The sequence below is a fragment of the Sander lucioperca genome, chromosome 12 (genome assembly GCF_008315115.2).
Source record: "Sander lucioperca isolate FBNREF2018 chromosome 12, SLUC_FBN_1.2, whole genome shotgun sequence".
Classification (NCBI taxonomy): domain Eukaryota; kingdom Metazoa; phylum Chordata; class Actinopteri; order Perciformes; family Percidae; genus Sander; species Sander lucioperca.
The window spans coordinates 6,984,067-6,999,047 of NC_050184.1; the positions used below are offsets into that span (position 1 = coordinate 6,984,067).

General features: G+C 40.9%; 1 protein-coding gene across 1 annotated transcript in view; it reads right to left on the reverse strand.

Moving 5' to 3' along the window:
• Positions 1–1,319: 1,319 nt before the first annotated feature.
• cntn3a.2 (contactin 3a, tandem duplicate 2) overlaps positions 1,320–14,981 on the reverse strand; it is a 34,697-nt gene continuing 21,035 nt past the window's right edge. The window contains exons 15-23 of the mRNA XM_031286822.2: positions 12,154–12,312; positions 10,708–10,857; positions 10,461–10,531; positions 9,555–9,789; positions 8,957–9,066; positions 7,271–7,457; positions 6,935–7,047; positions 4,752–4,920; positions 1,320–3,027 (exon numbers count right to left, since the gene is read on the reverse strand). Coding sequence (XP_031142682.1) covers positions 2,933–3,027; positions 4,752–4,920; positions 6,935–7,047; positions 7,271–7,457; positions 8,957–9,066; positions 9,555–9,789; positions 10,461–10,531; positions 10,708–10,857; positions 12,154–12,312 — 1,289 coding nt within the window. The 3' untranslated portion in view covers positions 1,320–2,932. The remainder of the gene's footprint in view (positions 3,028–4,751; positions 4,921–6,934; positions 7,048–7,270; positions 7,458–8,956; positions 9,067–9,554; positions 9,790–10,460; positions 10,532–10,707; positions 10,858–12,153; positions 12,313–14,981) is intronic.

Consider the following 14,981-nt stretch of genomic DNA (forward strand, 5'->3'; position numbering starts at 1 on the left):
ATGGCCACTGAGAATTCTGGATCCTGATTGGCTGGCAGGTGTCGCTTTATGTCTGGTAACCAGACACTTCTGACACAGGTGTTTGTTTGCTATTATAAATGAATGCACCAGTATTACATGGATTTGACAAAAATAATCCTAACTCAAGGTAAATTTAAAGGTCCAATATGTAATATATTTACTGTAATAAATCCCAAAATGACCCCACTGCGTCATCAGATATTAAGGAAACATGCTAAGTTGAAATACTATTACTATATTACTATACTACTACTATTCTGACAACAATGCTAATGCCAGTATTTTCTCCTTTTGAAATTTCCGTTCCGTGTTGGAATTTCTGTTTGTGTTTTGGCCTCTGTGTTGTTATCAACTGCCCAGTTTGACAGCCAGACTTGGTTGCCAGATATACCTGTAAAAACGTAAACCCAGCGCGCTACAGCTTTAAAGTTAGTACAGCCATGAAAGCTGCAAACAAACGAACGGGATCAACGGAGATAAATTTTACCTGACCTAAACCCTGGCATGTTTCTAACAGTTGCATGACCAGAGACGTTACAAATCCCAGGTAAATATGGGAGATGTATTTGAAAGATGGAGACAGCTTGGAGCCCAAAAGGATGCCGAGTTGGCTAATTTCCTACTGAACAGGTAAGCATTAGCTTCAGGCTAATTTATCACAGCTACAAAGGACGGGCATTTTATGTCATTTCAACATTTGTGTACTCACATTGAATAATATTGCTACAGTACTCGAGTTCATTACTCGCAAAAACAAATTGGGACACAACCAGTAAAGTGATCGCGACTGGTCCTGGCTAACGCCGCCATGCTAACCCTGCTAACGTTACCGGAGGACCAGGCAAGCAGGCCACAGCTGTTTACAAAGTGTAGCCTGTTCAGCGGCCGTAGCCGACAACAGTGAGTTATTTTAAGCCAATAGAAGGCCAATAAAGTGTGTTCAGTCGGGTGGAGAGGACGGCAAGGTAGTGTTATTTTTAGAGGATGGCAAGGTTATGTTTTTAGCGGTTCCTACCGTAATTCTAAGCCGAAAAAGTGTGTCTTGGTTACAGAGCTCCGCGTGAGCATGGGCTTCTATGACTGTCAATATAGCCAGCATCTAACGTTAGCTACTCCGCTGTGCTGTGAAGTAATGTCTGGCCATGTGATACAAGCGTCTAACAACATTCTTGTGGATGCTCCTTCAGCGCGCTTTGGAGGAGGGTCTGGCAAAGCGAGACTATGGATGCTGCGGCCTCAGCCTGGCAACCTATGTGAACTTCGAGTCTGGGGAGGAGGGGGCGGGGGAGACGACTCTCTCCAGTATTTTGAATTTGTACTGCAGTAACTATTTTAAACACTAGCTGTCATTATTACATATTGCACCTTTAATATTTTGAGATTATCTTTCAACCACATCTTAGTTTTCATCAGAAAATGGAGTTTACACACTTCATGTGATAATCCATGGCTACTGAGCATGCTCCGTTTGCTGATATAGATGAGGCTGAAAGCTAGTGAGTACATCTTGTTCCAGAGATCAAGAATGAATTTTCACGCTCAAAAAGTACTAAACTGGGGCGCCTGGGTAGCTCACCTGGTAGAGCGTGCCCCCTATGTACAGAGGCTATTGAATAATCTTTTAAAAAAATAAAAATAAAAAAATACTTTGAAGGAATGGTTCCACATTTTGGGAAATATGCTTACAGTACGTCGGAATGCGAAAGTGTTTATAGCTGTTCTGAACAGTGAAAAGCCAGCCGTTACAGCAAGGGGTGAGATGGATGCGATAATTGTTTAAAGTCAGAATAATTAGAAAAGTTATATAAAACATTGTTATATAAGTAACTGAATGACTAAATTATATTTTTATTTTGTTGACATATAGCAGTTTATTGGCATGTGGCCATGGTATAAAGCAGAATAATACCCTCCGTTGGATTCTGTGGAGGCAAATGTGTTGCAATTGAAAGCACACCTTGTCGGGTATGTTTGGCATTTTTTCCTTGATAAATGACTTAAATGACTTGATTATTTTCTGTTGACTGACTGATTGTTTCAGCATAAGTAGTGAAGGAAATACACTGGCAGTCGTATAACTCTCCCACTACTGCTGTATACAGGCAGATGTAATCTTCAAGAATGCAGAGTAAAGTCCAATCCATCGATCAGCAGGCTATCACAATAACTGGTCTGAGGCATTAAACCTGTAAGAGCCCTCATGGTACACATTCAGTTCTCCACAATCAAATAAATAAAAGGTAAATGGCTAACACTGGCACTGTGATGTGCCGGTGTTTTATGAGTTTCATCTGGGACAACTTTTAATGGAACACATACTGTAAAGATGAATGCGGCTGCAGTATGTTCTGAAACATGGAGCATCACTGACTAGTGTCTATGAGTGACGGCGTTACAAGAATCTCCAAAGGCACGGCCACGGGTGAATGAACATGTTCCTACTCACCAATACAGATGTGGAGAGGAAAACTGAAAATATTCAAAAATACAAAATATTACTTCTCATCACGGCCCTCCACAAGGTTTACTGAGACCTTCAATAATAATGTTGAGGAAAGCATGTAGCTATCTGAGCAATAACAACAACAAGAAGAAACTACTTTGGCACATGGATGGAAGTAAGGCATCTGTATCAATCTGGAGTTGAAAAAAAGAGTTGAAATGGAGCATTGTTCCAACCGGCAAAAATTTTAGACCTACGTAAAAAAAAAAAGTTCAAGCATTTACTGTTAATTAAGTGTCTGACAGTACGCTCCAGTCTTGTGCTGCCTCATACCTGCAATCTAACACTGCAAAATATGTGGTCACCTCCAAAAATGAGAGAGAGAAAAAACTCAGCAACTTTCACAAATTCAAGAAAGAAAAAATACCAATAATAAGGTTGAAAAACAGAGCCGAGTTTGTCTTTGTGTCACGTTGACCTGAATGTTGATATTGCGATGGCGAGCAGCAGGGAGAGGGGGGAGATGTCCGCACTCCAGGCTCTCGAGCCGCGGGCACTCATACCTGAAACAAAAAAAACAACTGATAAACGATAAACTGATGTGAAACCTGCTGGAGGAAGCGGACGGACATCAATTTCATTCCTTATCTTAAGTTTGAGCTCTCCGCTATGTTACCTGTAGATACAGCTGATAACAGACTTGCCCATGACTGAAAATTAGATACTTAAATTTTCAAATCATAAAACATGCATACAGATGTTTCACAGGGGTACTTAAAATGTGATAAAACAAGTATTTATGTCCTGGCTTATGACTGCAATTGTAAGTTAATCCAGAGCCTGATGCAGTTTGCTCTCCAGTTTCTCATGTATGATTTAAGTGAGTCAATTAGCTCTTATGGATCACTGACTATTTTCCTGTAATGACATCCATATAAAACCCTTTCCTGGAAGAAAAATATATTATTTATGCAAAAGAAACCTCCTGAACCACTTCTGATGTTTCAGAAGTACTAGTTTCTATAAACACAGCACTCTGTTGTGCCTGTTAATGTGTTTTGCCCACATCTTTTTCTTTGCAGTATGTAAAGACTCTCTGGATAAAAAGTAGCCTATTTTTCATGTGAAATTAAAAAAAAATTCTTTCTCTCTCAACTGCTGTTTTCAGGGATTCAACACAGAATATCAACAATGCAAATTAGCATTTAGAGCACAGGAAGAGTCCCCTTGGAGTCCCACAGGACAGTAATAGCATCTAGTAAAAGAGGAAGTCAACCTTTGCGACAGAGATGGATCGCGCTGCATATTTTAGCAAAATATAAGCCTGGAAGAGCCCAATGAGGGTGGCTGGGGACAATGGTGAGTCAAAGGAGGACAAAATGTCCCTGTCAGGTTTAAAAAGTGCTAAGTGAATTCATTTACAGGAGAGGGTAATTAATACAAAATAGAAGTTCTGAGAGATTGAGGTCCCGGTGAATCTATATGTCAAATGCTTCTGTTCTGTTGTGTTTCTCTAGAACATGGTGGCATCAACGTATTTCAGTCCTTCGGCTGAAAACTGAAAATAGTGTTTTTTTTTCTTCAATCTTAGAGGCAAGCTGAACTCAAACTATTCCATGAACTTTCCAAGTTTTAACCACACTATTGCAGGGCCCCTTCAAAATACGCCTGTTCGGAATGGGCCTTTTTTTTGGCCTCCGGTATTGCTGCCAGCAGCATTCTCAATGCATTCCCGTTCTGCAAACAACTTCACACTCGACACTGCGTTTCCTTGGGTCCTGAGCAAAACACCTGCCATGACATACAGTAGTTGCGTCCCCTAGCAATGCTAGAGTAGATGCGTCGTATGCTAACAGCTAGCTATTTGGGACCATGCTATTTCCAAACAAAAGCTTTCATTCTGAAAGTTACATCGCTGATTCTTGAAATGTTTAAATTTGATACAATGTAACATCTTCGGTCTCTCTTTCTTCATCTGTTCGTGAATGTTCTGTAGCAAGCAACGGAGAGCGAGCTGTACCCAGCATGCCGTTTGGTGGTGTAACAGTTACTAGGGGTCCATCCTCTCAATACACTACACATTGTGTACATCATGCACCACAAATAAATATGTTCCATAGATTTCAAGAGCTCGCACTTGACACAGCACTTCCTTGGGTCCTCAGCAATACACCGGCCAAGTGTGAGGTCGATTGGATGAATAGTTGTCGAGAAAATCGAAGGACAGACATGCAGACTCCTACCATTTTAATTAGAAAACCACTACAACCGTGAATAACGAGCTTACTTAGTTGGTGGATTCGTATGGGATCCGAGGCCGGGCCCAGCCCTCCTTCACTCATCGTCTGAATGTGGATGATGTAGTCGTCATCCTCCTCGAGGAGGGTCAGCTCTGCTGTTGAATTGGTTGTTGTGAGTGTGTTAACCTCTTTGTGCCTCTGTCTCCTGTATAACAGCTGAATGGGGGAGAAAGAAACAAGTTGGATGACACATTGTAAACATGTAGTCTTACAGCCTGACAGCTTGGAGTGAGCTTGAGTGTACCACCACACAGGTAATGTCCACGCTTTCACTCAGACTGATACATAATAGGAATAAACATGTTACTGTGGAGCACATTTGTGGTGGAATTTCCAGAAACACCATGTTGTGGCATGAGACTGAAGGGAAAGCTTAGACAACATCAGGTCATTCATAGGTCCCAGGTCAGGGGACGAAAATATTCGGCCAGTCTCTAATAATCTAGTCTATATCCTTGACGTTACACTTCCGGGATTGCTCCGTTGCCAACGGAATTTCCGCCGGATTTCACTCATTTAGGCCAGATATCGGTTGCCTTGAGCTTCCTTTGTGTTGGCATTTTAGGGCGTTTTCACACATGAAAGTCCGAACCAAGGTCCGGACCAAGGTTCATGTTTTTGTTACATTGTATACATTTGATCCGGTAAGTTTTGGTTTCACACTGCGGTTATGCAAGCGCACTAAAGATCTATACGTGACAAAACTACGTCCTGCCGTCATCACATACGTGAGCTGCGTCTCCAGATACTTATAATTGATTGGTTTGTAGACGGGCTTCCCCATCCTCTCGTATCCTCTCTCTGGGTCGGAGTTTTTTCAGCTGACTGCTGCTCTCCCCTACTGCCGCGGCTCTTTTTGTTTTGTTGTCATGTTGAGAAGCAAGACACTGGAACTTTCTGGAGAATTTATTCAGAGACAAACGGAAACCTACACTGTACATTTACTACCACTTAACAAATAAACTGCTGATGTATTCTCTGCTCTGATAGCCGACAGCTGTCTGCTCTGAGCGCATTCACCGTCACTCTCACTCTCTCATGTAGCCTACACACTAAGCACCAAGCTATTCCTTAAAGGAGCTATTCCCCAGTCTTGTAACACAAGGAGAGCCTGCCAGAGCTTCTTGTATTTGGTCCGAAAGTCCGAATCATCCAAAAAATGCTTTCACACTGTAAACGAACCGGACCATGGTTCAGTTTGGTCCGGACCGAGACCACCTCTTTTGGTCGGACCAAAATTTGGTCTTTTGATCCGGACCGTGGTCCGGGGGAGGTTTCACACCTCTAATTTTGGTTCGGATCAAACTGAAAAGTCCGAAAGTCCGGACCAAATGAGGTATGTGTGGAAACGCCCTTAAACTCTGGTTGATTTATGAGGAATATGGTTTACCTTTTCTCAGATCTCTGCAGGTTAAATCCAGACAGCTAGCTAGACTATCTGTCAAATCTGAGATTTCTGTTGCACAGCTTAAACAACTTTTGAACGTACACATGTTCCACCAAACAACAAGTTCCTTCCCGAGGCTATTTGGCCGCGGCACCGCGGCTTTTCCCGCTGCTTAGCACCGCCCAAGGTAATAGTGACTGGTTTAAAGAAATACCAATAAACCAGAGAACGTTTTTCTCCCATCCCGGATTGCTGTGTGGACTTGCCAGACCCTCTTCCGCAGCGCTGCAGTGGAGGCAAGGCAAAGCGAGACTGTATATCTATCTATATATGAGACTTTTATGTTTGTCTCTCTACAGATTCAGGGAATCTAGGCAGCTGTATGATAAGGGAATGTTTTGTCTCAGGACTGTCTCCTTTTGGAGGTCGGTGGGCCTGCCACACTTTAGCATACTTCCCAGAGAGAGAGAGATGGGCTAAACTAGGCTGTAACATCTTTGCTTATGACGCCGGCAATATCTTTGTTTACCTTAAAGGTTCAGCTAAACGTAACGCCTCCAGTATTAGTTTAAATACACCTTCAGGAGGACAGGAACTTCAGAGAGTTGGGACGGCACTGCACAATTACACATCATGGTTAAACTGTACTGCCTGCTTAATTGTCTCCTCAATTGAGTGTTCATTAAATGCTTCTGTGTAAGTCATAAGTCTCCCGAACCTTCTTCAAGTATGTGAAAAGAGTTGTGCTGAGTTTTTTCTTAATATTGATGAAGTAAAACTCACTTGGTAGCCTGTAACTTCTGACTCTGATTCCATTGCCACCACAGGTTCCCAGTAAAGAGACAGCTGAGAGCCAATTAGGGTCCATTCGACATTCAGCGGTGGTTGGGCTGGTGCTGCATGATATAAAAATAATTCATTTCTATATGTCAGCACAGAAACATATTACTGTCACATCATTCTACAGGAATTATCATATTTCTCTAATATGATAATACTACTTCAAAGAATGACATTAGAAGAAGATATTGTTTCTACATCTGACTTAAATTATAACCAGTGTGGATTCCAAATCTAACATCCGAGTAGCAGCGGGGCGTCTTTGGTGCTGCAACTTACGTGGCTTTTTCGTAGTGACATTGATTGCAGGAAGGAAGGGTCCGGTGCCCGCTGTGTTGAAGGCGCTGACTGTTAAGAAATACTGCGTGTTTCCTGCCAAGCCGCTCACTGTGACCGAGGTTTGGTTCCAAGGCACCCTAACCTTTCCCATGGTCTCTGGTTTAGTGTCATCTTCCCAGTATACCACCTGTTTGAGACAGAGAGCATGTCACCTGTGCTTTAATCGTGATGTATTGCTTTGGATTGGAGCAAAAACGTGTAGTATCAGTAGCATGCATTTTTAATCACATAGAGCACAACAACGTATTTGTATTTGTATTTGATGTCTTAGGAGAAATGCGATTTTGTTAAACAATTGCCTCTGGATGTATTCTCTTAAGAGAGATCACAATTTCTTTTTACCTTTCCAGCAGGATATTTGATCTGACATTAAAAAGTCTTTGTTAATTTACTTTTACAACTCCTTGTTGATTGTTTAACTATGTTCAGATACTACTGAAAGTGTGGCAATAGGGAATAAATTAATTATCCTTTATCTACTGATTTTGTTTGAGTAATTAATAAACAATGTAATTATTAAAATGTCACAAATACAAAAGAAAAAAGGTCATTGAAATTTTGCCACGTCTAAGGTGACACCATCAAAATTCTTACTGTGTCTAATCAGCACTTGAAAACACAAAGATATTTAATTTACAATCATAAAAAAACAGAGAAGCATCATATGATTGCATGTGAGAAGTAGGACCAGCTTTGAATTTTTGCTTGATGACTGAAACGATTCATCAATTATCAAAATGAACAATCAAGATTTCTTTGTCGCTCGACTAATGGATTTATTGTGTAATCGTTTCAGCGCTACAATACATTAATCTGGGTTGCATAATACGGCATGTAATATTTATTTTTCCACTAATGAAAATCTAGCTAATTATGATGTGCATTTAAATGAAAATATTACAGATCAAATACCAACTTAAGTTACCAATCAAAGCATTAAACTAAAGATATATTATCCACAAACTACATCCATCTACCTTTCTGTCATCATTGTTCAATCTTAGCTGCTGTTGACTTCACTAAGGTATAGTAGCTCAGACATGAAAAGCTCACTTTCCCAAATGGAAATATTGAAACAACTTTGATTTTATTGAGCAAAAGAATAACAACAACAACATCTTATAATTAAGCCCTTTGATCACCCTGATGATTAAGTCAAAAGTATGCAGGCGAGGCAATTCGGCTGTCCCAGTTTTTGAAGGTAAAATAGAATGCAACTAACGACTAACTGTGTTAGACTGTAAAAACAAACAGAAGACAGTTTTCGGTATCATTGCACTGTTTTTGGTGTGGTATGATGGCATTTCTTGGTATTCTGACACAAGGTCTGGTATTGCAGACTATCATGAGCTCTGTATCATGATACTCCATAACTGACAGCAACTTGAAAAGGCATGTGGACAGGCAATTTTCTTTTATTCTCTTGAAAACGCTCTGGCATGTTTTCCTGTCAAGTCGGGACAAAGAACTGTATAATTTGGGCTATAACAGTCGCCCAACTGAAACAGCCATTTCCATGGCGACGCAGAGTTGGGAAGTGATGGCTTTGAAGTACAACAGGGGGGATGACAAGCATTTGAATTGTGTTGTGTGATTTCTATTTCCATTTAAAAGAGTAAAATGTACCTCATAGCCCAGAACCCTTTCAGAGGTGAAGGAGAGAGCCTGCCAATTCACCTCAATCTCAGAGGCTGAGACACTTCTGGCCCAAACTCCCGCTGGCATCCCGCTTGGTTCTGAAAACAGACAACAGGAGACTGAGCATTGCTGCCTTCTTCCAACAGCACAGAGACGAGCAGAACAAATCTTTTCAATTTTTACATTTATGACTGTGTGGCGTTCTTGTGATCTCTACTGGATGAATCATCACACGCAGGTGCTGCTGGTAAATAGACCAATTCTACACTACAGACTGACCCCCTCTCAACATGCTGAGAGGTAGCATAGATCTAAATGCCAACTGGTTTTAACATCAGCATTTCCATTTAAAAGAGTGGTGATATTTTGAGGCAATCTGCCTATCCTTACATAAACGTGTTGCACATTTTTTTAAAGAAATGTTCTACCCTTTTATTTACAAAATAATATTCCAGCATGTCTCTTTATCTATCAAGCGCTTTCAGCCCAGTAGATGCAATAAAACAATTTTCATGATCTTTGTCCTTTTCACAAACTGAGAAAGCTTTGTAGCTTTGCTAAAAAACACTTACGTCCATTCCCTCACCTATTTCTGCAGAGTAGATGGTGATCACGGGGCTGAAGGGACCCTGTCCTTTGCTGTTGTAAGTGCCAACCTTGACATGAAATGGAGAGAAGGGCGCGATGCTGTCGTTGCGGTACACGTAGCGCGATGCACCGGGGGCAGAGGTGGCCACGTGAGTCCAGCTAACTTCTCCGAAAGCGCGGAAAGCAATGATGTAACCAAAGCTCTCACCATTTTGAAGTTCTTCAGGTACAGGCTGAGAGTGAAACACAAAACTATAGTGATATTAAAACATATACAAGCCACTCACGTTCATCCCACCGCTGGGCTGACACAATCACCACCCACTCTCATTGTGGGAAAAGAAGTGTGTGACCCACAAATTGCTTTTGTGAACCACCTGACGAAATGAAATGAGCAGTAAAATGCCATTTAAAAAAAAAAATCTAAGCTCATTACAAAATGTCCATGCAGCTTTTAAAATGAAAAGTTAGTTCTGCATTTAATGAAATGAGAAAACCAAATAATGAGATAGCTTTAGCCAACTAATGACTTCTTCAACATCCACATTATTCTATTATTTTTCAACAACCAGACTGGTTTACTTCATTGCTAGGTTTGAGCATTGCAGATTTGGCTGTACAATAATTCACCACAGATCAAAGCCTCATAAATGACAATAACTGTCAGATTAAGTGTCTGCTTGTGTATACATTGCTGCTGCCTTACATGCAAACTCTTTAACTAAGAAATTACAACGACTGCAGCGCCAGACTTCAATTGACCGAAAATGTATGACACCCACAAGCCAAACAGAGCAGGGGGTTTGATTTAGCGAGAAATATTAAGCACCTCACTCAAGGATAAAAAAAAGATTAACTGCAGGCACTTTGAATAACAGACTAGAACATAAGACTGATGACTTACCTCCCATGTGATGACCAGTTCCGATCTGCTTCCACCTCCTCCACCCACGTCACCTGGCGCTGCATCAGGAACTACACAACACAGACCCTTGTTCACTCACACCTCCATATAAGAAACAATTTAGGCTTGAGAAAGTTGTAGAAAAAGAGTTGGTAGTATAATCCCTAAACTATCTCTCTTTTTGCAGATCATAGTTTCTGTCTGATCGGGATGAATCATTGGGGGGGAGGGATCTCATTTAGTGTACCTGCGTCCTCTGTCCTGGTCTTGACTGACACAGGGCTAGGTTCTCCAACCCCAACACTGTTTTTGGCCAAAACCCGAAACTCATACTCCACCCAGGCATTGAGATCCACTACAGTGGCTGTCAGAGTGCTGCCGTCGATAATCTCAGGGACTGGAAAAAACAAAACAGAAAACATACAATACTTACACATGCATAAAAATAGCTGAACATATAACTAAATCTATACACAATTACAAAATAACTTAATAAAATAAAAAAATATAGTCTTTGTGATGAATGTAGGGTGAGCTTTGGTTTTGAGTCTCAACAGTCACAGACTGTGCTTTCCTTACCTTGTGTTGTGCAGCAATACCTTAAAATAAACTCTTTAACTGACATGCAAGTGTGACGATGCTACAAGAGACCATATGACCTCAGAGAAGGATGCTGCAACGTGGCTACTCACTGCTCCTAATACTAACAATGGGTGAACTGCAAAAGGTAAGGTAAGTTCCTGTAAGGTCTCCACCAACTCCTGAGAGAAATGTCTGGCTCTTAAGGTGCTAAATGCTGCTGCTGATGTTCCAGCTAGTACCAGCTAGTTTTTACCTTTTTCGCTAAAATCCCCTGACTACTGTGGCTGAAACGTTAACAAGAATGGTGAGAGTAAACCAAAACAGTAAAGTTGCGGGCCAGTAAAACTAAACAATGAGCTGAAAGATGCAAAAATGCTGAACTGAAGGGTTGGGTGATAATTATCTTTGGGTTTATCATTACAAGTGACCCCTTATAAAATTACACATAGTCATTTGATCCCTTGTTAAAATGAAAATATTGATTATAGCAGCTTTTATTTGTTAGTACTCTTATTTCTTTGTTTAGTAGGTATTGCATCTAACGACTGTGTTACATTGTAGCATTACTTATTAATGGATGTTTACTGTACTTTAGGGTGTGTATATGAGTTGTAAAAGAGATATATAAGTTGTTTTGTGCTTTTCTTGGGTGTTTTTTTAATGACAGACAACAATTCTTCCTTTGATCAATGAGCACTGTCCTTGTCTGATAATCTATTTATATAAAAGCAGGCGCTTTTGTCGGAAGCAACTTGCAATAAGTGCATTCAACCTCCATAGGAACAAGAGCTAGATGTCATCCACGCAGACTTGGCTTGACTTATTTATGCAGATGAAAAGGATTTGGGTCTTGAATGAGGCAGGAGTAAAGGTCATTAAAGTGGTTTAAATGAGATCATGTAAAAGCAGCAACAATGACCTCTAGTTCTCTTGAGTAAGACCCTGAATCCCTCCCATCTCCAGAGCCTTCGTTCTGTAGCTGACCCTATGCTCTGACCTCCCAGCTGAAGCGGGAAGAGAAGTAAGAGAATTTCCCTGTGGGGATCCATGAATTATCTGAATAGCATCACATGTGGTATAAGATGAAAATTCATCTTCAAGTGCTGCCTACCTGTGTTAACCCTCTGCCAGCCCACAGTGAAGGGAGTCCTGGTCTGGATAAGGTAATTGGTGATGGGGCTGCCGTTGTCTCTGCCAGGACTCCAGGCCAGCTGGGCTGTACTGTCTGTCACTTCCTCCACCGTCACAGCGTCTGGAGGACTGGGGGGGCCTGGCTCAATCACAGGAACAGACACTGTACTTGAGGTACTTGCACATGCAGAGGCGCAGACGAGTCTGCAGAATGTGGATGTAAATGTGTGTACTCGCACGCACTGCAAGGACAACATGAACCGCAAAGACATTTGAGATTACTATGCCTTTATATCTTGAAATAAACATTGGCAGGAGAAAAACATTTTTAAAAAGCTTTGAGTTTGAGGAGAAGTTGTGCCCTTCGAAAGGAATTAAAAGTTAATTTAAGATCTATCCTCCAATATTCAACTGACTTGTAATCCTTTCCTTTCGTGGTCCCCCTGGTAATTGGTCAATGAAACAGCAGATGTAAGTAGATGCAGGGAGTCAAATGAAAAGGTAAAAGATGAAAAAGGGCCTCATAGCCCTTAAGAACCAGAGTTTTATCATTTATTTTCATTATCCCACCAATTAAGCGGTGTGATGTTTTACTTTAGCCTCATCTACTGTTTCCTGTTCTAATGAATGGCTCATTCTTGTGTCAGCTCATCAGAAATAATAGACCACTAGAGAGCTGCGAGACAGAACAGAGAATAATAACGCCCCTAGCCTTGCTCACACTCCTCGCCGCCTCTGAAGGGATTTCTAATCTGAAGCAAAATATTTAAATTATTATAGTGTTAAATGATTATTTTAATACACAATCAATGGTAGAAATGCATGTATGCAAAACAAGTAACTGCTGAACTACATTTTTTGTTGTTTACAGAAGCCTTGAACGTGCTGCCCACATCCATTTTGGCCTCATACCCTGGCTTTAGAGATATTGATCTTTGTAAAACTCATTAGCAGCTCCTGATTAAAAAAAACCTTTAATACACTGGCTTAAGTAATACATATTAATGCAGCACACAATCAAGGATCAATTCCTTATCCTCTTAATTATATTTCATTGGCCGAGGCAAGAGGGTGCTGTCAGTGTCTTGAGGGTGTTCAAATAATCTGTTATTAATATGGACAGACTGTCTGGGCTTTTATTGTGTACTTGGCACAGGGCAAATTAATATCTGGCTGTATTATGAATACTTACAGACACGGTGAAATTGTTTTGATTTGTACTGAATATTAACCAAATTTGTAATAAACAACGTCACACACACACAGAAGTGGATATAAATATAAGTAACTTATAAAAGTGATGAAATAATGATGACTGTCATAGTAGGTGTTATTCCCTACTTACTCTCTTCCAGGTTGATGATGATGATGATGATGATGATGATGATGATGATGCAACTGTCAACAAGCACGAATGCTCACCAAGTGGTTGGAATACTAATGACCACGATGTTATTCATATAACATGACCTTCTCCATAACCACCACCACCCGGTGGAGTGTTTGTGAGGCATCATGGAGTGGCATCTAAAACATGTTTCATTGTAAAATTACAAGAATCCAGATGATCACTCACGAGTCTTTGTGTCAGGAGCGATTATCATTGACCTTCAGTGCTGCAAGAGGAGCGGAGCGAGACACGATCGGAAATGTTACCCTGCAAAAATGACTGAGCTCCTATCATTGGCTAATATTACATGATAGTACGAATAATGCGTCCATAAAACACCAATAATCAGCATTACTGCAAGTACGATCATAAAAGTCCATGTGGCTGCGATCACACTCGCTCCAACTTAAAGCACAATCCCCCTGACACACTCATTATCACAGTTAAATGATTCCTGCATCCTTCACATTTTTGTCTTCTTGACAAGCTGATAATACTTATTACTTAGGAGGGACATTGTATCAGTGTTGTAGTACTCGAGATCGGTCTCAAGAACACTTTTAGAAGTTCTCGCAATCAATCGCATTTTTACTTGGTCTTGTCTCAGTCTCAGATAAAGAGGACTCGGGATTCTATTTCAAGACTGGTCAAGACCACAACTGCCTTTTGAGTATTTCATCAAGGCATTTCTCATGATACACTTATGGCAATAATAGGGGTCAATGAAGAACAATCGAAATGTATTTTCTGTGGGAGTTTTTTTTTTATGGGAATGTGGATCGTTCAGATCAAATTGAGGAGTGCCTATTGTTAGCATTTTCCACATTTTACTGTGGCATGCAGAGTGGGACTCGCAGTGCGAGTGGTCTTAACTCGGTCTCAACCCCTACTCTGGTCTTGGTGATGACTTGGTCTCGGTTTAGGTGGTCTTGACTATAACACTGCATTGTATGCAGCACTTTTAATTGTAATAAATTATTTTTGCATTGTTGTTTTGATACTTTTACTTAAGCTAAGGATCTGAGTATTACTAATTAATGTCCATTGTACTGAGGTGGCGGCAGTCATCTCAGAGACCAACCTGGGCAAATAAAAAATACATGCATGGCACCACTGGAGGTGAGTAAAAAAGCATGGTTCTTTGTAAACTAGGTGACCACAGCTTGGAAGCTGGATAGAAAAGCAGTCATGGAGGGCAAAGAAGCCCATACAGTATACAAACACTGCATGTGCTTAGTATGGTGTTGCACGTTATTTAAAAGTGTTACTTGTGTCCTTTATGGGTCAAGGTATAAAGGCAGTGGGGGTTTGTTAGAGGGTTGCAGTTGTGATCAAGCAAAGCCATTCTTTGCCCTCTCTGACTGCTTTTCTATCCAGCTTCATGCTTTGTTGCCCAACATTTGGAGCCGTTCGATCCA